Below are 25,515 nucleotides of genomic sequence, written 5' to 3'. Positions count from 1 at the left end.
TAAAGAAAAAAAGACAGAGGGAGATAAAAAGGGAGACTGAAAGGAAGAGTCAAACATAGAGAGAAGCAGTGAAGGAAGATTTCAAAGGAAAAGTAGAGAAAGGGGTAACAACCAGAATGTAGAAGAGAGGGTCATCGGGGCAAATTAAGTGTTCATAAATCACGATTTTGGCCCAGGAGCAGAGCGACCAGCACGTGAAAAGAAGAAGGGTCCTTGTGTCATGTGTTTCTCAGAAGAAGTCTCAGAAGAAGTCCCAGAAGGCCCAGAAGCAAATATGGAAAGTGACCAAGCATGTGGCCAAATGGGTAAGGCTGCCTGAGGGCCGTGGGATGGGGTGGCTCAGTGGGCCCCGCAGACCCTGGGAAGAGTGGAGGCAGGTGCTTCAGTCCACCCAGTATCCTGTTCTTTGCATTTGCTTCACCCGAGACCTTGGGGAACAGCAGGGAGGCAAGAGATTATCATAAAGTTTTATTTATCAAGATGGGCTATGTTGATTACATGTGGATGATGCCATAGGACGATGCTCTTGAAAGTGGCAGTTATCTTGTTTATTGCATTAATATGTTAAATCACACTCCATATTCCATGGAACCCAAGATACCCCAGTGAACTTCTGCTGGTAGATAACAGTGTCACTTTGCTACATCTTAGAAAGGCCTGACCCAAAAGACAACTAATCCTCATACTTAATTGTCAGGAGGGAAGACTGGAGGTCTAGTCTTCTTAGCCCAGCATGTATTTTTGATAGAAGATCCAGGGCCCATCCTAGACTCCTAATCCTCAGTTCAATGGGTTTTTGGTGCTTCTAGAAGGATGAGAGGCATGACTTTCCAAACGTCTTTATAAACTCAAGCCTTCTATAGTATGAATCGTCCTAAAATCTGTAACTTTCATTTCTTAATTTCTATTTCCTCACCACCACTTGTTATTTCTAGATCCTCTGGATATTGGAAAAAATTCTGCTTTGGGAAAACCCAAGAGGAAAAGAAGTAAGAATAAATAAGAATGTCCTTGCTTTTGGTATTAAGAATACGTTTTTAATGCCAGAGTTTTATTGGTCCCTTCTTCCAAGAAGGAAGGTTGTCTTCTCCAGCCTCCAGAACGGAATGCAGGCCTACTGACAGCTTGACTGTAGACAGTAAGACCCTTGTACTACTTCTCACTGACATGACAGGAAGATGATATATTTGTGTTTTGTTTACACCACTAAATTTGTGTAGTTTGTTATGGCAGCAATTAAGAGTCATACCGATTTTGGTACTTGGCAGTGGGGTGTGGCTATAACATATTCCTGAAACTGTGGGAGTGTAGTGTCTTTGAAATTGGACAATGGAAAGAGGCTGGAAGAATTTTAAATAGTGTGATAGAAAAGACCTACATTAAAAAATGGAAAATAACTCAGTTAATAACCCTACAATGGCCAGTAAGTGCTCGAGTTAAAGGAAGAGTCACATGTATCTCTTTTTAAATAAAAATCTAGAAGTGATGAAACTTAGTAAAAAAAGCCATGTAAAAAGCTGAGATCAGCTGAAAACTAGGCCTCTTGCAGCAAATAATTGGCCAGTTTATGACTGCAAAGGAAAAGTTCTTCAAGGAAATTAAAAGTGCTACTCCAGTAAACACTTGAATGATAAAGTGGAACAGTCTTATTGCTGATGTAGAGAAAGCTTGAGTGGTCTAGGTAGAAGATCAAATTAGCCACAACATTCTCTTAAGCCAAAGCTAATCCAGAGTGAGGTCTTAACTCTCTTTACTTTTATGAAGGCTGTGAGATGTAGGAAGCTTAAAAAGAAAAGTTTGAAGGTAACAGAGATTGGTTGAATGAATCTGGGCAAAGTCCATTGAAAATCTTCTGAAAGGATTCACCATTTCACTTGCAATTAAGAACATTCATGATTCATGAGAGGGAGTCAAAATATCAACATTAACAGGAATTTGGCAGGTTTAACATCCCAAGGCTAACCTAACATAGCTGTGAAAGGTAGATTGAATGACACATTTTTTCTGTGCTTCTAAGTGTTCTGTCCCTTAGGCTGTTACTGCTTCATGTTTCCATTATGGCAGGTTTAGAGAATCCTTAAAAAGAAAAATTGATTGCTTGCCTCAAACCACAGTGCCCCTTAACCTCCATTACTTAGTATCTCTTCCCGTTTGCTCTGGCTCTCAAATAATGCAAAAATTGATTAGCACTATTCACAGAAAATGGGCACTATCTCTCTCTTTTCCAGAATGTTGCTTTGGAAAGTATCATAGGACAGTGGGAAGAGTACTCGTTTATAGGAATCAAGGTATCTGGGTTCTAGTTCGGCTCTGTCTCAGTAGAGCTGATGTATAACCTTCGTTAAGCCATTTAGCCTCTTTTGATTTCCATTTCCTCATCTGTAAGATAGCGTTAAATGTATGCAAGATTGATTCAGATTCTGAAGTCATAAGTGCTAACAGAAAAACTCCATACTGTTCATTGTAAAACTAAAAGTGAAGAAGGCCCATGGGTGGTGAGCTTCTGCTCTGTAATACTGGGCAAGTGCTACAGAGGAGAACCATTTGAGGACTACATGAGGAGAGCGTAAATTGAGGTTTGGGGATTATAAATTCAGGCACGAGAACCTTATAGATGGCATAGTCTTGAGGTTAAAAAAAATGCAGTGCTTAAGAAGCTAGCCATGGAAGCTTCTTGCCTCTTACCCAGCCCACTTTCCCAGCCTACATCTGGGTCTTAGCTGCTAAAAAGCTTCTCTGGCAGCAGAGCTGCAAGCCTGAGGAAACATGTTCAGTCATACACATATGTTGACCCATGTTTCAGATGCAATCTGATGTCAGGTGTATTGTTAGAGAAAGAGGAGGAAGGCTAAACTGAGCTAGCCCCTGTGATTTAGTACTACTGCAGGGCTGGAGGAACAGATTTTTAGAAGATGATTCACCTTGGAGGAAGCTGGGGAAAGTGGTTAGGGAGGAAAAGGAGGAAGACTGAGAAATCTCTGCATTCCCAGAACTCAGCAACCCAGCTCTTGTGTGATGAGGAGAGGTAGCTATGCTGATTCATCAACAGGTAGAGGAAAGGAGTTGCAGGTAACCAGCATCTTCAATCTAGTTATCACCAGATTGGCTAGAATCTTATTAAATGCAACTTGCTGGTTATGACAGAGCGGGCCAGGGTGAGAACTGTAAGTTCAAGAGAGCAGGATTCTGTAATCTCTTGCCCTCTCACATCACAGATTCTGATATGCCAAACATTTGGCCCAATGAGAATGACTGATAGACTTGCTGATGTACATGTGGGGGAGTGAGATGTGTATATATTTTTCTCCTGACTGGCCATTCAGTGTGCAGGCTGTCATTCAGATGGGATAGGAAAAAGCTGGTGAGAAAGGAATGGCGAGAGCAGGATCCCTGGACTCCCTGATTCTCAAAGTCCTTGACGGTCACTTGTAATTGTATATAATTTTTGTGTTTCTTGCTCCATTTCCTCATGCTGTCATCCTTAATTTAAAGTCTATGTGGAGATGGGAAAATGCTGAACATCATTATATAATTTCTTCAACTGTCCCAGCCATGTTATACATAGTTGTACATAGATATGTCATGTAATATATATATATAAGATCTATAACACACATGGAATTCATTTATTGGTGTATGATGCGAGATAGTAATTAAGAGAAATAACCCCAATACTCTTATCTTCATCATTTGAAATACCATTTTATGTTTTCCAGTATACACAGATATGTGTCTTAACCACATTTCTTTATCCATTCATCTGTTGATGGAGACTTAGGTTGTTCCTATGTCTTAACTACTGTGAATTACGCTGCAATGAACATGGGGGTATAGATATCTCTTTGAGATACTGGTTTCATTTACTGTGGATACATACCCCAAAGTGAGATTTCTGGATGATATGTTTCCTATTTTTAATTTTTTGAGGAACCTCCATACTGTTTTCCATAATGGCTATACTAATTTACATTCCCACTTACAGCATACAAGGGTTCCTTTTCTCCACACCCTCACCGATATTTGTTATCTGTCGCCTTTTTGATAATGGTTATCCCAATAGGTGTAAGGTGGTATTTCATTACGGTTTTGCGTTACATTTCTCTCATGATCGGTGGTGTTGAGTGCTTTCTTATAACCCGTTGGTTATTTATATGTCTTCTTCGGGAAAACATTTTTCATATCCTTTGCTCATTTTTAAATCAGGTTATGACATGATTTTCTTTTGTTTTTTTTTTACTATTGAGTTACATGAATTCCTTATATACTTTAGGTAGTAACCCTTATCAAATATATGGTTTGCAAATATTTTCTCCTATTCCATAGGTTGCCTTTTCATTTTTAAAATCATCTCCTTTGCTGCACAAAGCCTTTTTAGAGTGATGTAGTTCCACTTGCTTATTTTTGCTTTTGTTGCCTGTGTTTCTGGTGTCTTATCTAAAAAATAATTGCCCAGACCAACATCAAGGGGCTTTTTCCCTGTTTTATTCTTTGAATTTTATGGTTTCATACCTGACATTTAAGCCTTTAATTTATTTTGAATTAATTTTTGTATATGGTGTAAGCCAAGTGTCTAATTTCATTCTTTTGCTTGTGGATATTCAGCTTTCTCAGCATCATTTATTGAAGAGACTGTCTTTTCCCCATTGTTTATTCTTGGCACCCTTGTCAAGATTAAGTGCCCCTTCTTGACGTTTGTATTTACCATACTTCTGGAAGTCCTAGTCAGAGCAATTAGGCAAGAAAAAAAGAGTCATCCAAATTGGAAAGAAGTTAAATTGTCTCTGTTTCCAGGTGACATGATCTTCTGCATAGAAAACCCTACAGACTCCACCACAAAACTGTTGGAACTAATAAATGAATTCAGTAAAGTTGCAGGCTTTAAGATCAGTTGGGTTTCTATGCACTAACAATGAACTATCCATAAAAGAAATAAAGAAAACAATTCCATTTACAATAGCAACAAAAAGAATAAAATGGGAACAAATTTACCAGGGTGAAATATTTGCACACTGACAACTATGACACTGATGAAAGAAACTGAAAAAGATGCAAATAAATGGAAAGACATCTCATGTTCATAAACTGGAAGAATATTGTTAAAATATCCATATGAACCAAAGTGATCTAGAGTGTCAATAAAGTCTCTATCAAAATTTCAATGAGATTTTTCACAGAAATAGGAAAAAGGAATCCTAAAATTGGTATAGAACCATAAAAGACCCAAATAGTCAAAGTAATCTTGAAAAAAATGGAACAAAGCTGAAGGTATCACACTGTATTTTAAACATTATCTTTTAAGATGAAATTTAAGCAACTCTCCTCTGGGGATATTAAGCAAATCTCTTCTGGGGGCATGTCCTCTGGAAAATTTCTAAGGAGGGAGATGGTCTCCGCTTTATACTGGTCGGGAAATAAATCTGCCCTGTAATCTGGAGACTACATGATTTCTATCTTCCAAGGCTGCTTGCTATTCAAACAACCTTGCGGTGATACCCTGATACCATGAGTATAGAGATGCCATGGAGAATATATTCTCAACAAATTCTTTCTACATTTTTGCTTCTGGCAAATTTCCTCATGAAGACATCACCCCATCAGCCACTCTGATTAATCTGACTCATGGGTCCAAATCCACTCACTCCATTTGTTAAATGTTGTAAGAACAAATGGCAAATGTAGTTGCAGTGGCTCACTCATTATCTCAGCACTTTGCGAGGCCAAGGCAGAAGGATCAGGAGTCCAAAAACAAGGCCTGGGCAAGATAGTGAAACCACATCTCTACACACACACACACACACACACACACACACACACACACACACACACACTTCATAAACCATGAATGCTTTAGATCCATTATGACCGCCTGACCACCTCTAAGGTCCAAGTTAATGCCTGGCTTTCAAACAAGAAACACAATCCCCAGGGCACACAAGGTACTTCCCAAAGGGAAGTGTTTACCATTGTTGAGCTTCCCTGAGTGAGATATACATTTGTCAGGGGGAAGGTGAACAGTGCCTCCTGCATGACTCCTGGCTGGCCATAAGCCTTGTTCCCAGTTCTGTTCATTGTGTCGAGTCCTTGATGTGTTTGTGTGTGGGGGTCCAGTCCTTGATGTGTTTGTGTGTGGGAGGAGGTGGGCATGTGGGGGGACTGCTTAAGGACAGTCTGTCCAATCTGTCCTCTTTGTCCATGATACCAACCAGGTAACAGTCACCCCCCACCAACAAATGACTGAGAATAGGGGTGGGGAAGATGTCTAGTGGGTTCTGTGTGGGACCTCAGAAGCTGGGGCTAGCCCCTTCTGTCTCATGGCTGGTGTAGAGAGGTCGACTCAGCATTCTCAGAGACAGGAGCACTGGAGCAGGGTGTTTTCTTTCTGGATGAAGGGTCCAGGGTAGTTGTGAAAGACAGATATCACCAATGCTCCTGTTTCCTCCATGTCTCTTAGGGTTGGAGAAGCCGATTCAGCCTTCTCAGTGGTGAGAGCACTGGAGCAGGGTGTTTTCCTTCTGGACAAAGGTTCCAGGGTAATTCTGAAAGACAGATATCACTAATGCTTCTGTTTTCTCCATACCTCATAGGATTGGAGGTGCTCTCACCTTAGATGTCTGAATGTTTGCTCTTGCTTCACTGCTACAAAATCTGTTTGTACCATTCCGGTGGCTGCACCTTCATCTTTTTCTGCTAATTATCTCCTTTTCTCACTTAGATCTTCTATCCTAAAATTAGATACAAATAGAGCAAAAGCATTTTTATTAACCATGTCTGGAGTTGAATCTGAATCCCCTGGACACTCTGAAGGCTTGCTTACCAGGCTGGTAGGGGAAGGAATGAGACATCATCCCTAGGAATGGTCACAACAGAACCCTGAATTTTCAAGATAGGTCTACAGAGCTCTCGCAATCCCCCACCACCTTTGTCCTGGTCACTGTCCAGGAAGAAGATGGTCCCTTCCTGGGGACTGCTCCCTTCAGTGAGCCTCCTGCCCTCCCATGGTGTGTGAACAGGAAGAGATGAGGGACATTCCGAAAATCAGTGCGTTGTGGAGTCACTTTTCTGATAAAGGGCACATCAGACTGCAAATGGGCCAGATGGCCAGATTCATGACACTTTTGAGTTTCTGGGGTCACACTAGCTTTCTGGAGTCAGCGGCTCTGCAGCCTGAAGGAGGGCTGGCAGTGCGGAGACACCGCTGAGATTGTTTAATGAAATTATATAGACATTGTGTAACAATTATGTAATTACATAATGAAAACTCTTCACATCGGAGTTCAGAATATCTCCCAACTTCCAATAGAGAATATTATCCATACATCATCAGCTTCAAGGACTACACCGTCTCAGTGCACATTTGAATTTACACAACAAACACTTGAAAAGGGAACAAGCAAGAGCAGTTATGGTGGCAGCAAGAGTTAATTTTCCATCAAAAATTTTGTTTCCAAGGAAGGTAATCTCCTAGTCTCCCAAACCCAAGGATCATGGCCCAAGGATCATGAAGAATTAATATAGAACTCTGTACTCAACTTTCCACTAGTACGCTGATCATAAAATAGTTTGCCCCATTCCAGTGGACCAAAGTATTAGAAAAAATTCTTGTAGGCTACTGGCAAATGAAACTCAGAGAATTATATTTTTTCCTCTGCATATAACTTTATTCTCTTTGGTTTGAAGGAAAAAAGAAGGGGCATTGCTGGACCAGAATAAGAAGGACAACACAGAAAAAAATCCAACAGACTGGTAAGCAGGCAGTGAAGCAGTTACAGCTTTTGAGTTTATTAGGGCACTGCCCGTTGTATTCCTGAAGGCCTGCAGCTCCTGAGGGCCAGGATAGTTCTGTACCTCCTGTATCGGTTAGGAGGTCAACTAACAGGCTGTGACAAAGAGGCCTGAGGATGCAATGGCCTCAACAAAATGGTTTCTCATGCATGTGATAGTCTGGAGGTCCACAGTTAATAGGGAGGTGTTATTATCCTCAATATAACTTTATTTCTAGCTCAAGAAATTTTTATTAATTTGGAAAAATCTTCCTAAGAGAGCTAAATGAAGAAAGCAAGGTTTATGTGTATGTGTGTGGAATTGTAAAATATATATGTACATATATGTATTACTGTATTTTATGTGAAATTTATGCTTGTGAAAGTATGTTTTTATGTATCTATCAATCCTTATGCAGGCATATGTAATTATTCGTTTGCATCTACAAAGGGATATAGAGATATAGAAAAATCAACGGCAGTTTGTTTATAAAGATACATGCAGTGATTACATTTGATCAGTATAATAGAGATGATGTTTATATTTTCATTTGTGGTATTTAAATGTAAGTGTGTATATTAAAATTTTTTAAATCTTCAAATTTTATAATGAAAAAGTTTTCTTTAAAAAAATAACATATGCAAAAAGAAAATTCTAGGAGAATATTTTTGAACAAAACACTATCTGGAGATAACCATCCTCATCTGTGGGCTATCTAAAGATGATGATATTTTAGAACATTTTATGTTCTGAATTTTCCATAATTATGTATATTATTTATTTTAGTCATGGTCTAAGTATTTGCTTTCTCCTAGTCAATGAAGGCTAAGTCTTATTTTCCAAATGATGCTCAATTTTGAATCAGTGCATCTATATAGTAAGATTTTAGATTTTAGAGTCCTATTGAAAATTGTTAATTTTCACCAATCTATGTATCTTTTGTTCTAGCCAGTTTAAGTGTCTGCCCAGTTTGTGGATGTACATTTTTGTTTGGAAAGAAAAAAAAAAGTGGTTGCATCTATTTTAAGAATAGGGATTTTTGGCCAGATGCGGTGGCTTATGCCTGTAATCCCAGCACTTTGTGAGTCTGAGATGCGTGGATCACTTGAGGTTGGAGTTTGAGATCAGCCTCCATGATGAAATCCCGTTTCTACTGAAAATACAAAAATTCGCTGCATGTGGTGGTCACCGCCTGTAATCCCAGCTACTGGGGTGGCTGAGTCACGGGAATCACTTGAACCTGGGAGGCAGAGGTTGCAGTGAGTAGAAACTGCCACTGCACTCCAACCTGGGTGACAGAGCAAGACTCTTGCCTCAAAAAACAAAACAAAACAAAACAAAACAAAAACAAGAATGGGTGTTTTCAAATTAAAAATTTATTTGGACTGAGTCATTATGATATTTTCATTTAAGTCTGTGTGCATATAGACAAATTCTGAGAGACTTCAATATACAATTAAATCCTGTATGTGATTTAAAAGTCAACACTCCTAAAAACAGAAAATGCTCTGGATACCTGCTTGAGGTTCCTTGTCTGACTGTCTGAAGAAAGGGCATCCAGAATCAAACCCAGGACTCCCTCACTAGCTTTTGGTCCAGCCGGTCAGCTGTTGTTCTGCCCTGTTCTGTTAATAGATTTTCCCCTGCTTATCCCCAGGTAATGGCAAAGTTGATGGCCAGCTGGTCTCCAGTAAAAAGAAGGCGAATGTGAATCTGCCAGGCCCTTTCAAGATTAGGGGTAAGATGGTTTGTACCACTTTTCATTTGCCCTATGGGTCAATGCAAATGTTGTTGAGTTTTCCAGATGCCTAGATCCTTTATTGTTTACTAGTCAAACTTAGTCAATTTGAGAGCAGTGAAATTTAAAAAAAGCAAACCCATTATAAGCCAGGGTTGTGAGTTGTTTGTATTCATATCAGATCTTATCTTTCCAGGTTCTAAAATTGTTTTCCTCTGTGTTTTATCTGATTTTCCTGGAAATTCCTTTGCCTTAAATCATTGGGTAATTAAAATGTATGGACCTGGTAAATTGTGAACAAAATACCTGTTTATTCTCTCACTGCCCTTTCACGTCCTCCTCCTAGATAAGTTATTTCCTGTCTTGAGCAAGCCCTATCACTTTCCTCTTCCCTTTTAACAATAAGAGTCTCATTTCAGTAGTTGAGGATTCTTTCTGACCAAGTATTAAAATTCCAATGCCCTCCCCAGTTTAAAGTACTTTGCCTCCTTCAGCCTGGGCAAGCCTTAGTCTGGAACACGTATAGTTGGGGGCGACATGCTTAGTGTCTTCTCTTATTTTCTCTTGGCCCTACCCTACTCCATAGCTGTTGGCTTGGTCCCATCCAGGATTGGGGAGGTGAAAGAGAGGAGTGAGATCAGAGTGTAAAAGTGTCTAGCCTGAGCTGTGAAATGACATTGCAAGTGATTGATGCACAATCATTAGCTCTTTCTTCCATGAGACATTTTCATCAACTTCACCATAAGGGAGTTGATGAAAGGGAAGGTAAGGGGTTAGGCATCACAGCTTGACTTCTTTTGAAGGAAATAGAGCTTTACTTCTACAACTTGGATGTGAGTGAATGGCTGAACCTGGCATAATCAGTTCATGGAAACTGAACAACTGGCTTTTGAATGTTGACTAGATAAACAATAAAATGAAGGCAGATATAAAGATGTTCTTCAAAACCAACAAGAACGAAGACACAACAGAATCTCTGGGACACATTTAAAGCAGTGTCTAGAGGAAAACTTATAGCAATAAATGCCCTCATGAGAAGCAAGGAAAGATCTAAAATCGACACCCTATTGTCAAAATTGAAAGAACTAGAGGAGCAAGATCAAAAAAACTCAAAAGCTAGCAGAAGACAAGAAATTACTAAGATCAGAACAGAACTGAAGGAGATAGAGACACAAAAAATCCTTCTAAATATCAATAAATCCAAGATTTATTATTATTTATTGATTACACTGTGGTCTAAAGGATTGTTATGATTTCCATTCTTGTGCATTTCCGGAGGAGTGTGGTCAATTTTAGAGTAGTTGTGATGTGGCACTGAGAAGAATGTATATTCTGTGGGTTTGGAGTGGAGAGTTCTGTAAATGTCTATTAGGTTTGCTTGGTCCAGGTTCAAGTCCTGGATAGCCTTGTCAATTTTCTGTCTCGTTGATCTGTCTAATATTGACAGAGGAGTGTTAAAATCTCCCACTATTATTGTGTGGGAGTCTAAGTCTCATTGCAGGTCATTGAGAACTTGCTTTATGTATCTGGGTGCTCCTGTATTTTTTTTTTTTTGTATCTGGGTGCTCCTGTATTGTGTGGGAGTCTAAGTCTCACTGCAGGTCATTGAGAACTTGCTTTACATATCTGGGTGCTCCTGTATTGGGCACGTATATATTTAGGATTGTGCCCAATATATATATATATATATATATATATATATATATATATATTTAGCTCTCCTTGTTGCATTGATCCTTTTACCATTATGTAATGCCCTTCTTTGCCTCCTTTGATCTTTGTTTGGTTTAAAGTCTATTTTATCAGAGACTAGGACTGCAACTCCTGGTGGTGTTTTTTTTTTTTTTTCTCTCTCTCTCTCTATTTGCTTGGTAGATCGTCCTCCATCCCTTTATTTTCAGCCTATGTGTATCCTTACATGTGAGATGGGTTTCCTGGATACAGCATACCAATGGGTTTTCTCTTTTTATTCAATTGCCAGTCTGTGTCTTTTGATTGGGGCATTTAGCCCATTTACATTTAAGGTTAATTTTGTTATGCCTAAATTTAATCCTGCCATTTTGATGCTAGCTGATTGTTTTGCCCATTAGTTGATTTCTTCATTGTGTCGATGCTCTTTACCATTTGGTACATTTTTGGAGTGGCTGGTGCTGGTTGTTCCTTTCTATGTTTAGTGCTTCTTTCAGGAGCTCTTATAAAGCAGGCCTGGTGGTGATGAAATCTCTGAGCAATTGCTTGTTCATAGAGGATTTTATTTCTTCTTTGCTTATGAGGCTTAGTTTGGCTGTATATGAAATTCTGGTTTGAAAGTTCTTTTCTTTAAGGATGTTGAATATTGGCCACCACTCTCTTCTGGCTTGTACGGTTTCTACTAAAGAAGTTATTTCTTTCTGTTTCTTAATTTTCCTTCCAACAGTCAGCCCCTCTGCTGGAGGACTGCTGGAGGTCCACTCCAGACCCTGCTTGCCTAGGGATCACCTGCAGTGGCTATAGAACAGTAAGGATTGCTGCCAGTTTTTTCTTCTGTTATTTCTGTCCCAGAAGGATACCTGCCAGATGTCAGCCTTAGCTCTCCTTTATGATGTGTCTCTTTGGTTATACGGGGGTCGGGGAGCTGCTTGAGGAGACAGTCTGTCCCTTATAGGAGCTCAAGTGCTGAGTTGTGAGCTCTGTTGTTCTGTTCAGAACTGCTGGACATGTATGTTTAAGTCTGCTGCAGTGGAACTCATAACTGCCTTTTTTTTCCCAGGTGCTCTGTCTTGGGAAGGTAGGACTTTATTTGTAAGTTTCTGTCATTCTGCTGCCTTTTTTCAGAGATGCCCTGCCCAGTGAGGAGGTAGCCTAGTCACAGTCTGCCAGCAGAGGTGTTGCTGAGCCCAGCTGCTGTGTGAATTTCCTTGCAATTTTGTTTATAGGGGTATAGTTAGGACTGCCTTGGTAATGGCGGACTGTGTCCGTAATGAGAGATTGCCTCAGTAATGGAGGACTGCCTTGTTAATGGTGGACACCCTTCTCCCCATAAAGCTGGACCATCCCGGGTCCAGCTGTGGTTCCTGTGAAACTCTCAATCTGGAGTGCTTCAGACTGCTGGTCTTTGTGTGGGTGGGACCAGCTGAGCTAGATCACCTGGCTCCCTGTTTCAGCCCCTTTTTTTTCAGTTGAATGGGCGACTCTGTCACCCAGACGTTCCAGTCACCAGTTGAAACAGCACCCGGATTTGTGTGTTTTTGTGCAGAGACCTGCTCCGCTGGCTGAAACAGCCACGCTGGAGACTCGTGGTGCTTTTTCACCCAGGAATCTTCTGGTCTGTGGGCAGTAAAAATTCATTTGGAAATGCGGTGATCACTCATCCTCTGCATTTTTGCTGGGAACTGCAATCCAGAGCTGTTCCTATTTGGCCATCTTGGATCCCCCTATTGACTGTGATTATATTATTCTACTTTCTCAGGGAGAAAGAGAGGCAGATCTAGAGCCCGCTTCACTCAGAGTGACAGAGATCCACAGAAAAGAGTCCAATCAAGAGGTAAAAAAAGAGAATGGGAATGCAGTTTCAATAACTAAACATCTAATTTACTATGCTTTATGCTGTATTTTCAGTAATAAAACTATTTCCTTAATTGTTTTATGGAGTTGTCCTAACTATTGAGAAATGTATCTAATTTTGTCATTTTCTGAAATGTGTCAAGGACAGAAGGAAGTAAGTTGGTGATTCATTTACAACTGGACCTCAGTGGCCCTGGGGACACTAAAGTGCTACTTCCACTGAAATGATAAATTTCAATGCTGGAGATAGTCCATTGCTGTATAAAGGGTATAACCCATAAGTTATTTAGCTGACCATCCTTTGGCTATACAGAAAGCCACAGGTTGCATACTAAAGGTTAACCAGAGTTGTGGTTAGAGATCTGTGCCCTAAGGCTTTCTGACTTTTTTTTTCTCTGACTGTGTGGTCTTGTGCCGATCATTTGGCCTTCTTTGACTTGGTTTCCTCATCTGGGGAGCTAGAGGGTGAATTAGGCCAACCACCTTTTTTTTTTTTTTTTGAGATGAAGTCTCACTCTGTCACCAGACTGGAGTGTAGTGGTGCAATCTTGGCTCACTGCAACCATCACCTCCCAGGTTCAAGCAATTCTCCTGCCTCAGCCTCTCGAGTAGCTGGGACTACAGGTGCACACCACCACGCTCAGCTAATTTTCTTTTCTTTTTCTTTTTTCTTTTTTTTTTTTTTTTAGTAGAGACAGGGTTTCTACATGTTGGCCACGCTGGTCTCGATCTCTTGACCTCATGATCCACCCACCTCGGCCTTCCTTATTAGTTCATCCCAGTCTAAATAGTCTGCCTTTTTCAAATCCAGCCTCAAGATCAAGGACAGCTCCTGCTGCCCATCATGGCCTCTCCACCTCTGTTTGGAAAGGCAGGATTCACTGCTCATCCTCCTGTAGTTTCTTTGAAGAACTTTCACACCTACTTCTGTGATATCAGGTCCCTAGTTTCCCACCCACTGCCAGGTACAATTTTCATATTATTCTAGAGCTCCCTGAGCTCCTCTCTCAGCAGTGAACAAAGTTGATAGAAGGGAAAAATGGAGCAAGGCAGAGAACAACAATAGAAGGCAGACACTGTCTCCATTAGGTTATCTCATCTCTCCCTCCTTGACCAGTCAGTGCTCAAATAGGAAGACTGATTATGGTCTCCCACTTCATCTCTGGCTACATAACTGCAGCAAAACAGCATAGCTGGAGAACTCCCATCAAACTAATTACAACAACTGTATGTTTCAGTGTCATATAAGAATCAGTGGCGTGAACTACATTGGGAGTTAAAACAGTTTTACTGAAGTCTAATTTCTCTGATAAAGCATTCTATTTTGTATGAAGTTTGAAATGTGAAATTGGGGTACACATTCTGTATTTATGTATCAAAAATGCCACTTGGAAGAAAGACTTTGAAACTCTAGAGATTTTTGGAATAGAATTTCTTAAACATTCTTTGTGCCTTTATAGGAATTACCTCAGTGGGGAGGGGGGATGTGACTTTGCAAAGTGAGATATAGTGAAGAAATCCTCTTTCAGCTTCAAGAAGGTACAAAGATGAAACTGTGGATTTTGAGGATCCCGCACTTCTGGTGACCTGTGGTGAGGTAAAGGGGATTTTATACAAGAAGAAATTGGAACGAGGTGAGTTTTATTTTTCAATTTGCAGCTCCTCTCTGAAGGCATCACAATTAGTGGGGAAATTATCCATGTGAATTACACATCATTCAAGGTATTTGGCCCCAGATTGGCTCGAAGGAAGGAGGAAGGGATCCCTAAGATGACATTTTCAGACTTCAAAAAATCATATCCATCACATCCATTAGATGCTCACTCACAAATGGAGTGTCCACGGGGTGACCAAAGAACCAAAGAGAAGTGCAGGAACATCAATTCACAGATGGAAAATGTTACGTATTTTACCTTGAGTCAGACAGAAAAGCAAAGAGGCCCTCAGCCTCAACCTTCATATTCTTTCTTCCTTCTGGAGTGCTGTTACCAAAGCAGGGTGCTTGACTTAAGTTTTAAAATTAGGTTTTAAAACCTAGTTTTAGTTTTAAAACTTAGGTTTTAAAACCCAATCTCAGGTTTTAAAATTAGGAAGCCTGAGTTCCAGCCTTGGCTGTGCCAGGAGTGACTGTTCCATTCTGAGTAGAGAAGGGGGCCTTTTTGAAAGTGAAATTTCTCATCCAAGAGAGGGAAGAATAATTAAACACCTGCCTCATGATATAGCTGTAAGAACTACTTTACAAATTAATGTAAAATATTTTGTGATTGAAAAGTATAAAACTTGCTAATAAAGTCTATCAGAATGACCTTCATCTCAGACCTCTCTTAACTTGGCTCTTTGAGCACCAATTAATACAAAAGTTTTCACTGTGATTATTTTTAAACAGCTTTACTGAAATATAGTTCACATATCATGCAACTCACCACTTAGAGTATGCCAATCAATGAATTTTTTGTATTTTCACAGGATTGTACAGCAATTATTATCATCTAATTTTAGAACAATTTGTCCCCCCACTAAAGAAAAACCCATGTCAATTAGCAGTCAATGCCCATTCCCACCTTACCTCAATGCCCAGCCCTGAGTGCTGCTAATCAATGTTCTGTTCTATAAATTTGCCTATTCTAAACATTTTCTACAAATGGAATCCTGTAACACATACCCTTTCATGACTGGCTGCTTTTAATGAGTATGGTGCTTTCAAAGTTTATTCATAATGAATGTATTGGTACTTCATTTCTTTTATTGATAAATAATATATTTAATTGTATAGATATATCACATTTTGTTTATCCATTCATCAACTTGGTTTATGTTCATTCTTTGGCTGCTATAAACAATGCTATTTTGAACATTCATTTAACAAATTTGGTGTGAACATATTTCAATTCTTTGGAGTGTATATTCAAGAGAGGAATTGCTGCAGCAAATAGTAATTCTATTTTTAACTTACTGAGGAAACACCAAAGTGCTTTCCACAGTGGCTGCACTGTTCTATATTCCCACCAGAAATGTATGAAGGCTCCTGTTTCTCTACACACTCGCCAACACTTGTTATTGTCTATCTTTTTTATTATGATCATCCTAGTGGGTGTGACGTGGTATCCCATTGTGGTTTTGCTTTGCATTTCCCTAATGGCTGATGGTGTTGAGCATGTAACTGTCTTTTATATATAACTTAAATTTTCTATTAGATAATATTTTATAATTATTTTTTAATATCAGCTACCTATGGTTGCAGAGATGAGAAAATCTCTGTTCAATAATGCCATAAAACTGAATGAAAAATGTTGTGATAGAAGGTGCACGTGTTGCTGGTGTGGCCTTCTGAGCCACAGAACACCTATCTGAGACTGTACCTCTAAGTGAGGATTCTGACTCCACATTGCCCCCAGAGCCATCTGCAGACGCAGGCCTGGTCTCTACCCCAGAATCCAACAGCAAATTGGAATGCTCTCGTCTCTCAGAATCACTTGCTTTTCCTTCTGTAAGTGCTTCTGAAACACTTTTCAAAGGTTGCTCTTGATAACGATCACTTATTTCATGGATAAAGGAGGAAGAAATGTGCACCACCACCAGGAAATGTCCTTAGAGAGGACTTTCAGGCTGGATTTGGGGCCTCTGAAATCTGAGAGGGAAAGCCAGACCCTCCCACTGTTGATCTTGATCACAAATTGTGTGGTTCTAGATTCAGTGTGGTGAGCGGCTACAGTCTGAGCACTGGGAAGAAAGAGGGCTCAGGATCAACTTACCCTGGTCTTACAGGAATCTTGATGAAGTGTATACAGACTGAGGATGGAAACTGGCTCAGCCTCAGGGAATTTGCAATCAAAGGAGGCTACGCAAGAACAAAGAACTGGAAGCTGAGTGTGCGCTGTTATGGGTGGCCCCTACAACGGCTGATGGAGGTATTCCAGTGACAAGGGGCCACACCTGTGCCCTGCTTTGTTGCGCCCTAATAATAAGGTCACCATGTATCCAGCAAATAATTGTTGAGTTACAGCTAAAGGTTTGATGCCAGTGAGTTTATCCTCTCTGTAAGGCCAGCTGCCTCACAGAAGGTTAAACAGACACATCCATCTCTCTCCATGCCTGATAGCTACCTCATCACCCAAGCTCATTACCTAGCCTTGCCGCACGGCTTCCCCACACCCGCCTCTGCATACCAGACCCAGACCCACATTCAGCACTAAATTATGCATTCAACTCCCTGCCCACTGTTAAAAAACCCTGCAGAAATTTTTTATTTTAAAGCCCCATCAGACCCTGCCCAGTAGCACTCTGCCCTGTACGCCCCCAGCAAGCCCACTTACCCAAGGTCCCACCCGCCTACCCATAACAACTAGCTCCAGGTATTTCCGTCTTCTTAACAGCCAACAAAATTGCCTTCACTTTGTTTCCCCAATAGCCAATCCATGCCCACTTACCCAAGGTCCTGCCCGCCTACCAATGGCAGCTAGTTTCAGGTATTTCCTGCTTCTTAACAGCCAATAATATTGCCTTTGCTTTGTTTCCCCAATAGCCAGTCAAGGCCCACTTACCCAAAGTCCCGCCCCCTTACCAATAGCAGCTAGTTCCAAGTATTTCCAGCAACTAGTTCCAAGTATTTACTGCTTCTTAACGGCCAATAAAATTGCCTTAGCTTTGTTTCCCCAATAGCCAATCAATTGCCTTCCCTCCCCAGAAAACTCCATGCCCTAAACAGCAGAGCACGACTTCTTTAGCCCCCCCTCCCTAAACCACAAAATCTCACCCAAAAGCTAAATAAATTAGCTTCTCATTTTCTTGTACTTACCTCGGTTTCCTCATTTTACCTCAGCAATAAACCTTACACTCTCACTCGGGTGAGAGGGGCCCCATAACCCTAACTACACTCCAGTGCAACCCATTGATGTTGTACCAGGGGCTCAGTCAGGACAGATGCAGAAACTTGGAGGAGGGAAAGATCATTCTGACTAGGGTGCATGTGGACAATTTTATGCACCGAAAAAAAGAAGAGCGTTGATAGTCAAGCAGTGCAAGACGCTTCAGAGAAAGAATGACCTGAAAACCAGAATAGAATTAAAATAAGAACCATAGTAAAAGTATTAATAGCTCTGTGGATTTAGGTAGGTGGGTTGCATGCAATAAGGCACAATTCAGGAATTGGGGCTATTTGTGGAGCACTTTAATGCCAGGCTAAGTAATTCAAATCTGTAATTGAGATAACAAGGAATCAATGAAATCTTCTGAGATTGGAAATGACACTTAGAACAATATTTTAGACAGTAATGGGGCTTTGAAATGCCTTTACTGTCTCCCCTGCTAACAAACTCAGTCTAATGCTCAGCTCAAATGTTACTCTATTCCCTAAATATTCACTGATCTAGCCATGGGTCATCCCTTCCCAGGGTTGCTACACCCCCTACTAATGCCTTTTTTTCACTGTTTATATTTATCCTTCTGTAAGTGCTTTTTGCCTCTAGATCCCTTTAGGTTTATCTATCTTCAGGTACCCAAGATTGATCGGAGTGACTGACACCCAGTAGCATGCAGTAAGTGTGTGCTGCTTGGATAGCTCTGGTGTCAGGACTCCAGCTGAAGTGGAAAGGAGGTGATAGATGGTATGAGAATGTAAGGGAAAACCTCTTAGGACTTAGGAAAGAAGCTCAAGAAAAGGGAAAATGGTCCTGAAGATGATTTTCTGGCTTCTGTTGATTGAAATCTAGAAGCACAGGTGAAGAGAAAGAGATGATTACTTATTCATTCTGACACCGTGGGTTGGAGTTGGCAGTGGAATATTCAGGTAGAAATATTTGGAAGGAGGTTAGAAATGCCAGACTCACAAAGCAAAAACACAGGCTGACCATATACCTTGTTTGTTTGTTTCTTTGTTTGTTTGTTCTATCTTTCAGGAAGGATTTCTACCTAATCCTCCAAGAATTTATTACAGGAACAAAAAGGTGATTATTACATAATTTTCTACAGCTTCTTGTCACAACTGATTTAACATGTATGACATTTTATTTTATGAAGCGTCCAATTGCATAATTATAATTAAGCCTTCACCTTCTCCATTACCTACGTTTAATATTTTTTTGATATATGTCTCAGACTTACTACTTTGAATACTGCATCTGTCTAAAGCTAGGTCCTCTTTGGATATTAAACCATATCAGATGGAGATGCTGAGAAGCCATCAAAACAGACCTCCTGTATGTGTTTTAGCATAGATGCAAATGTTTTAAGAATGTCAAAGCTGGAAAATCAAACATGGTCTTGGAATACATAAAAATATTTTATAATAAGGTGTGAGTATCATCTCTAACTCAAAAACAGATTTTTTTTTTTGCTTATGTTGCTATTTTCTAAGTTTTACGAAATCTGATAGGGCAAATGTTTGCTCACAATCACTTGAGACATATATGAAACCATATATCATTTTGTGAAATAGGCAACAAAAAGAATCTTTTCTGATATTTCACATCCTCTTTCGCCTTCCAAAAAAATGTACACACAGACATGTAGAATTCTTTCTCAACAAGATATTATTTCCCTTTGTCGGGATGGTGCCACTGGGGAGGAAGATCTCCAAAGCTAGATGTATTTTTGCAGGAGGGGCTGACCAGGAAAATCTTTTTTTTTTTTTTTTTTTTTTTTTTTTTTTTTTTTTTTGAGACGGAGTTTCACTCTTGTTACCCAGCCTGGAGGGCAATGATGTGATCTCGGCTCACCACAACCTCCGCCTCCTCTCCTGGGTTCAGGCAATTCTCCTGCCTCAGCCTCCTGAGTAGCTGGGATTACAGACATGCACCACCATGCCCAGCTGATTTTTAGTATTTATAGTAGAGACGGGGTTTCACCGTGTTGACCAGGATGGTCTCGATCTCTTGACCTGGTGATCCACCCGCCTCGGCCTCCCAAAGTGCTGGGATTACAGGCTTGAGCCACCACGCCCAGCCTAGGAAAATCTTTTATGTTTATGCCACCTCTTTGGCTGTACCAGAGGGACTGTAGAGACCTGCCTTTTAATCTGTGAAAGTTATTTTTCCTTCTCTTAAAGAAAGCAACAAATAGATAAATGCAATGCAAATTCAGGACAAGGTGATAGTTTTTCCAAGACTGAGTATGAATGAGAACCTGAGGGGGCGGGGAGGGGAAAAGGGTCCTCCTTATACACTTCAGGTAGAAATATCCATCCAAGACATTCACAGACTTCTAAAACAGGTCACACACAGCTCGTCCTTGGGCCTCATATTCCGCTGGGAACCTGGGATCTGGGCGTTTATATTATCTGATATTCTGGCTGATTTGAAGTCTCAGCCACTGAGACATTTCATACTCTGGGTTTCCTGAAGGGAAACTCTTGTGTCACCTATTCAGTAAGTACACTAAATACCAGCATCTCTACTTTTCCCCAGGTGCCAAGAGCAACTCAGTCTAGATGACCCAAATGAACTGGCAATTGCCAACTAACTGACTCTCCTCTTATTCTGGGATGCAACACTTAGCAGCAGCAGGCTGCAGTTGACTTCATATTCTGTGTTTCCTCGTGGAGAGAACAGGAGGTCGCTTAAGTGGCAGATCTAGGATCCATTACAAACTCCATGGATCCTCTGTGCCTCTCAGAGCTTCTCTTGCTAGTAGAGCCACTTGGCTTCTGGAAACTTCAGTGTCACTATCAGTGCCACATGATAGCATCTATGCTCAGACTTATGACAAGGGCCACATAAACCTTTTGTTGGCAGCTGAGGTGTTGTAAAACAATCTGATATACTCACCCAGAATAATTGTGTGCTAATGTTTGCTTAAGAGACTCCAGTAATTTCTTTTTTTTTGAGATGGAGTTTTGCTCTTATCATTCAGGTTGGAGTACAGTGGCACCATCTCGGCTCACCGCAATCTCTGCCTCCCGGGTTCAAGAGATTGTCCTGCCTCAGCCTCCCTAGTAGCTGGGATTACAGGTGCCTATCACCACGCCTGGCTAATTTTTTGTATTTTTAATAGAGACGGGGTTTCACAACATTGGGCAGCTTGGTCTCGAACTCCTGAAACAATATTCATTTATTCACCCATTCAACATATACTTACCAAACACATGCTAAATTCCAATGGCCATTACAGAAGATTGATCTCAAAAATCATTTCAGGCCAGGTACGATGTCTTGAGCCTATAATGTCAGCATTTTGAAAGGCTGACTTGAGCTCAGAAATTTGAGACCAACCTGGACAACAATGTGAGATACCACCTCTACAAAAAAAAAAAAAAAAAAAAAAAAAAAAAACCTAGGCATTGTGGTCACACCTATAGTCCCACCTACTCAGGAGGCTGAGGTGGGAGGATCACTTGAGCCTGGGAGGTCAAGGCTATAGGGAGCGATGATTTCATCATAACACTCCAGCCTGGGTGACAGAGTGAACCCCTGCAAAATAAATAAATAAAATAAATAAATAAATAAATAAATGGTAGTTTCATATTGTAAACATAGATGAATTACAAATTGGCGTGGGTGGGAGATTCTAGGCTAATCAGAGAGGCAGTGAGTGACAAGGTCACCTCTCAGATGCTTGTCTTTGGATCACACTTGTTTATGGCCTCTGTGCCATGGGCTAGAGACAAAAGTTGTGGCTGCCTGTGTCCCAGAAGGAAAGGATGCCAAATCATGCAATGGATACCCAAAAGCAATCTAAATAAATCTAGTAGGTTACCTCTTAAAAGTCAATCAATCTGACACCTTGTGATTTGAATAGGAGAGAGCAGGAGACTTTCAGGAAGAAGAACTGCAGCACAGAGGAACTTGGAGGCATTTTATCACCAGGGCTGTGTCCCTAGAGGGGCTGGAGAAAGCAGTGTTCTTCTTCTCTGGGACACTTGCATGGCCTCCAGGACTCTGGGCCCTAGGTCCCTGGAGGCTGTGGGGGATGAGTCCTCAGCCTGATTATTATTGCAGCTCCTCTGGGTGGGATGACACAAAGGTCAAGTTTAGGAGATATGACTGAGGGCCCCTTGGAGTAAGAGGACAAGTAGAGTTTCTCTGACTTGGCCTTTGCAAACTAGGTCCAGACTCCCTGCAGGTAATGGGACTTGGGTTGGGCTGAACGGTAATACTTGGGCACTTTTCATTCTCTCAGTAGATATGTAGGTCCATAAAATCAGATGTGAGGTAAAAGGAAGACTATTTTAAAAACTAAAACTTTAGACGAAATAAATTTAATAGTATTTATTGGAGCAAAGAGCAAGTCACGAATTGGGCAGTACTCAGAACAAGGAGAAGTTCAGAGAGCTCTTCTGCAGCAGTCCAGACAGTGAGGCCAACACAGGAGTAAGACAGAGAAACTATATTAATGGGTTATCATGGAAAGATGCTAATCAGAAGTTAGATGGCGGATTCTAGTGGGTAAAGTCTCTAGTTTCATTTTACTGTTTACACCAGGTTTCAGTTTGCTTACTTAGGAACTTCAAGCACTGGAGCCACCCCAGCCTGCTTACAACTGGTTCCTGAATCCCTTCAAAGATGACTATTTAAATAAGTGATAGACAGAAACAATGCATTCCATATTGTAAATCAATCTTTCTGCTTTTTGTTGTTGTTGTTTTTGGCAGAGAATACTGAAGACTCACAATACTTCAGTTGACCCTTGTGTAAGTACAAATTCTGAACTATGACCCACAGAATGCCCCACTCCTTTCTCCAGGCGTATGTTCTGTGTCATGACTGCTGTTCCCTGGAGCATGTTCAGTTGGAGTATGTTGATGTGTGTGAAGAGCAAAGAATACCAGATGTATCCCCCAAGCCAGGTAGATGTGCCCAGGCCTTAGCTGTCTCTCTGTGAAAGAACCCTTTCCATCTGCTTCAGTGGAAGTCCTTATTTCCCCTGGAAAGTGAGTATAGGGCCCCTGAGGTCTCTAGAGACAGAGCTTGAAGTGGCAACGGGTAAGGCTGGCCTGGTGATTAGGGGAAAGGGTCAAATGTGAGAGGATAAGAGCAAGTTATCGTCACATTTTCAAGTAAGTGGAGTGTATGAAAGGGAAAATCCCAGAAATGCACTCCAAGTTGCAGGTAGAGCTAAAGATGGCCTTAAGCATCAGCCAGAAGGAACAGGCTAGCCCAAGCTATTATGTTCAAGGTGTGGAGCCTGTCATTAGTCCAGTGAAGGAATGGCTCAGGGAAGCGATTAGGGTGCTGAGCTGGTTAGGACTGAAACCATCATGACCTAGCAAATCATGAGGCGTTTTTACTTAGCTGCTTATCTGGTGCTCAGTGCTATGCAAACCTTCCGATCCCATGGGCCCCATCTATTCTCTATTTGCTATACGGTTACCTGCTTTGGGTTCTGCTGAAATTATGCATGAGTCTCCTCTAAATGAAATTCTGGGTTGCTCATTTTCATTGCAGTGAAATGTCTATTTAGGCAGGGTCACCTTCTTGCACAACTCCCAGGGGCAGCACTTACATAGAATATCATGCAATAATACTGACACATGATATTTAACAGAGGAGGGATAAGCAAATAGTTTTATAAATACCTTACCTCGAAAGCAATCCTCCGACAAGATTTAGGTCTTACTCACTCTGATTTTGATACCCAGCCAATTCAGGGACTAATGAACAGGTAAAACAGCCCTGGAGGTCAGTGTCTGTGTGGCTGATTTTGTATGGGCTAGACATGGAGGTTTAGGTCTCACAGCCCACAACCAGATGAGTGTGGGGAGAAGAGGGAAATGGTTCCAGTAAAGGCATGGTCAACCCTGTTAATACATTTTCCAAGGCCAGTACCAACATGGACTTATAATATCCCTATGCCTCCATAACCAGACTTTGCTCAGGTTGAATCTCAAATTGTCCCGCACCCTAGAATCACTTGAAGAGCTTTTAAAAATGTGGTTGACTGGACCCCACTTCTAGGAAAATTCTAAATTAATCAGTCTGTGCTCTGTATGATTTGAACATTAGGATTTTTTTTTTTAAAGATCCCCAGTTGATTCTGTTACATAGAACCACCCATTCTGCCACCTAAAGAAGAACACCAGTGCCTGTGCCTCCACCCTGACCCATTATTCAGAATCTCTGGTGTTGGGCTCAGGACATTAGAATTTTTTTTTTTCCTGAGATGAGTCTAATGTACAGCCAAGCCAACAAGCAAAGAACTGGGGAAATCAAATCTCTTCATAAGCAGATATGGGCTTAGAGAAACAAAATGGCAGCTAGGAGGCAGGACTAATTTCCACCTCCAACTCAGATGGACAGAACAGTGTGTTGAGACTCACATAATGAACTTTTGCTACAAGAATCACCACAGGAACATCTCAGCGAAACAAGGAATTCACAGACCCTTTCAGAGAAGTGGCTTGCCACTGCAAACTCTGTGAGAGAGCCAACAAACTCTTGAGTTCTCAAAGTGTGAGAAGGAGAAAGTCCATCTCTGAACACACAGCCTCACTAAAGAACCTGAAAATCCAGATCACAAGAGAAGGATTTCACCTAACCTCGAGCTGAAATGAATTTAGAGAGCCGGTTAAAATAGAAAAGTAGAAGAAGCAGCAAAAAGAGCCTGTAGGCACTCTATACAGGACCATGTGGGGGCTGTGCTCAGGAACAGAGGGAACAGCCAGTGGCTCTGGAGGGTGGGCTGTCCCCTGCTTCCAGAGGGAGAAGGTGATTGGCTTGTTTGAAGAATTCCATGGCTGGGAGGGAAATGAAATCAGCTATTCAAAAATAAGCAGAACTTGCAAGTGGTCCTCTTGATCGGAAGTGTTGGTAGGAAACCTTATCTGCAGCAGCAGAGCTTGGAGAGAACTTGTAGATTAGGCCATTCTGGGCCCTCCCAGTGTCACCAGATGTCCAGGCTGCACATAATATTGAACTGTAATTATAGTCCTTGTAGCACTTTTCCCTTGAGTGACAAAAGGCTCAGACACAGACTGGTTCTTTGTCGTGAATACACATGTATTTGTCTACAATACAGCAAACGTGTATTGGTCTCTGTATTTGCTCTATAAATTCTGTTGGTTTTTAATGACTGAGATTTACTCCACAACATGTGGACACAAATCCTGTCATCTTTTAACTTCTCCAAATGAAATTAAATCTGGCCAAAGGTCTCACATATTGAGACTGGTGAGAAATGTAGAATTAGTTGATTTATCATTATTTTTATAGAACAAAGCACCAAGAGGGACCTGGCAACATGGCCAAATACAAACAGCTCTGATCTGTAGTTCCAAGCGAGATCAACGCAGACAGCGAGTCAGTTCTGCATTTCCAACTGAGGTACACGGTTCATCTCACTGGGACTTACTAGACAGTGGGTACAGTCCATGGAGGGTGAGCCGAAGCAGGGTGGGGCATTGCCTCACCTGGGAAGTGCAAGGCATCAGGGAGCTCCCTCCCCTAGCCAAGGGAAGCTGCAAGGGACTATGCCATAAGGAGCAGTGCACTATCGGCCCAGATACTATGCTTTTCCCATAGTCTTCACATCCCACAGACAAGGAG

The 25,515-nt window shown here is 41.1% G+C and overlaps 1 protein-coding gene across 6 annotated transcripts in view; it reads left to right on the top strand.

Moving 5' to 3' along the window:
• The window catches only part of SP140L (SP140 nuclear body protein like), a 61,093-nt gene that overhangs the window by 30,103 nt on the left and 5,475 nt on the right, over positions 1 to 25,515 (top strand). For 4 of the 6 annotated variants that reach the window (XM_074398905.1, XM_074398904.1, XM_074398907.1 and 1 more), the window contains 10 exons: positions 177 to 305; positions 936 to 989; positions 7,678 to 7,743; positions 9,419 to 9,499; positions 12,948 to 13,022; positions 14,572 to 14,676; positions 16,808 to 16,950; positions 18,937 to 18,984; positions 22,626 to 22,664; positions 25,183 to 25,293. In XM_074398905.1, the coding sequence (XP_074255006.1) occupies positions 177 to 305; positions 936 to 989; positions 7,678 to 7,743; positions 9,419 to 9,499; positions 12,948 to 13,022; positions 14,572 to 14,676; positions 16,808 to 16,950; positions 18,937 to 18,984; positions 22,626 to 22,664; positions 25,183 to 25,293 (851 nt within the window). The remainder of the gene's footprint in view (positions 1 to 176; positions 306 to 935; positions 990 to 7,677; positions 7,744 to 9,418; positions 9,500 to 12,947; positions 13,023 to 14,571; positions 14,677 to 16,807; positions 16,951 to 18,936; positions 18,985 to 22,625; positions 22,665 to 25,182; positions 25,294 to 25,515) is intronic. The other 2 variants (XM_074398908.1, XM_074398909.1) reach the window with 2 other exon arrangements.

The sequence above is a fragment of the Saimiri boliviensis genome, chromosome 5 (genome assembly GCF_048565385.1).
Source record: "Saimiri boliviensis isolate mSaiBol1 chromosome 5, mSaiBol1.pri, whole genome shotgun sequence".
In the NCBI taxonomy this organism is placed as follows: domain Eukaryota; kingdom Metazoa; phylum Chordata; class Mammalia; order Primates; family Cebidae; genus Saimiri; species Saimiri boliviensis.
The sequence above is the reverse complement of the archived record's forward strand: the minus strand, read 5'-3'. Positions and strand labels throughout refer to the sequence as shown.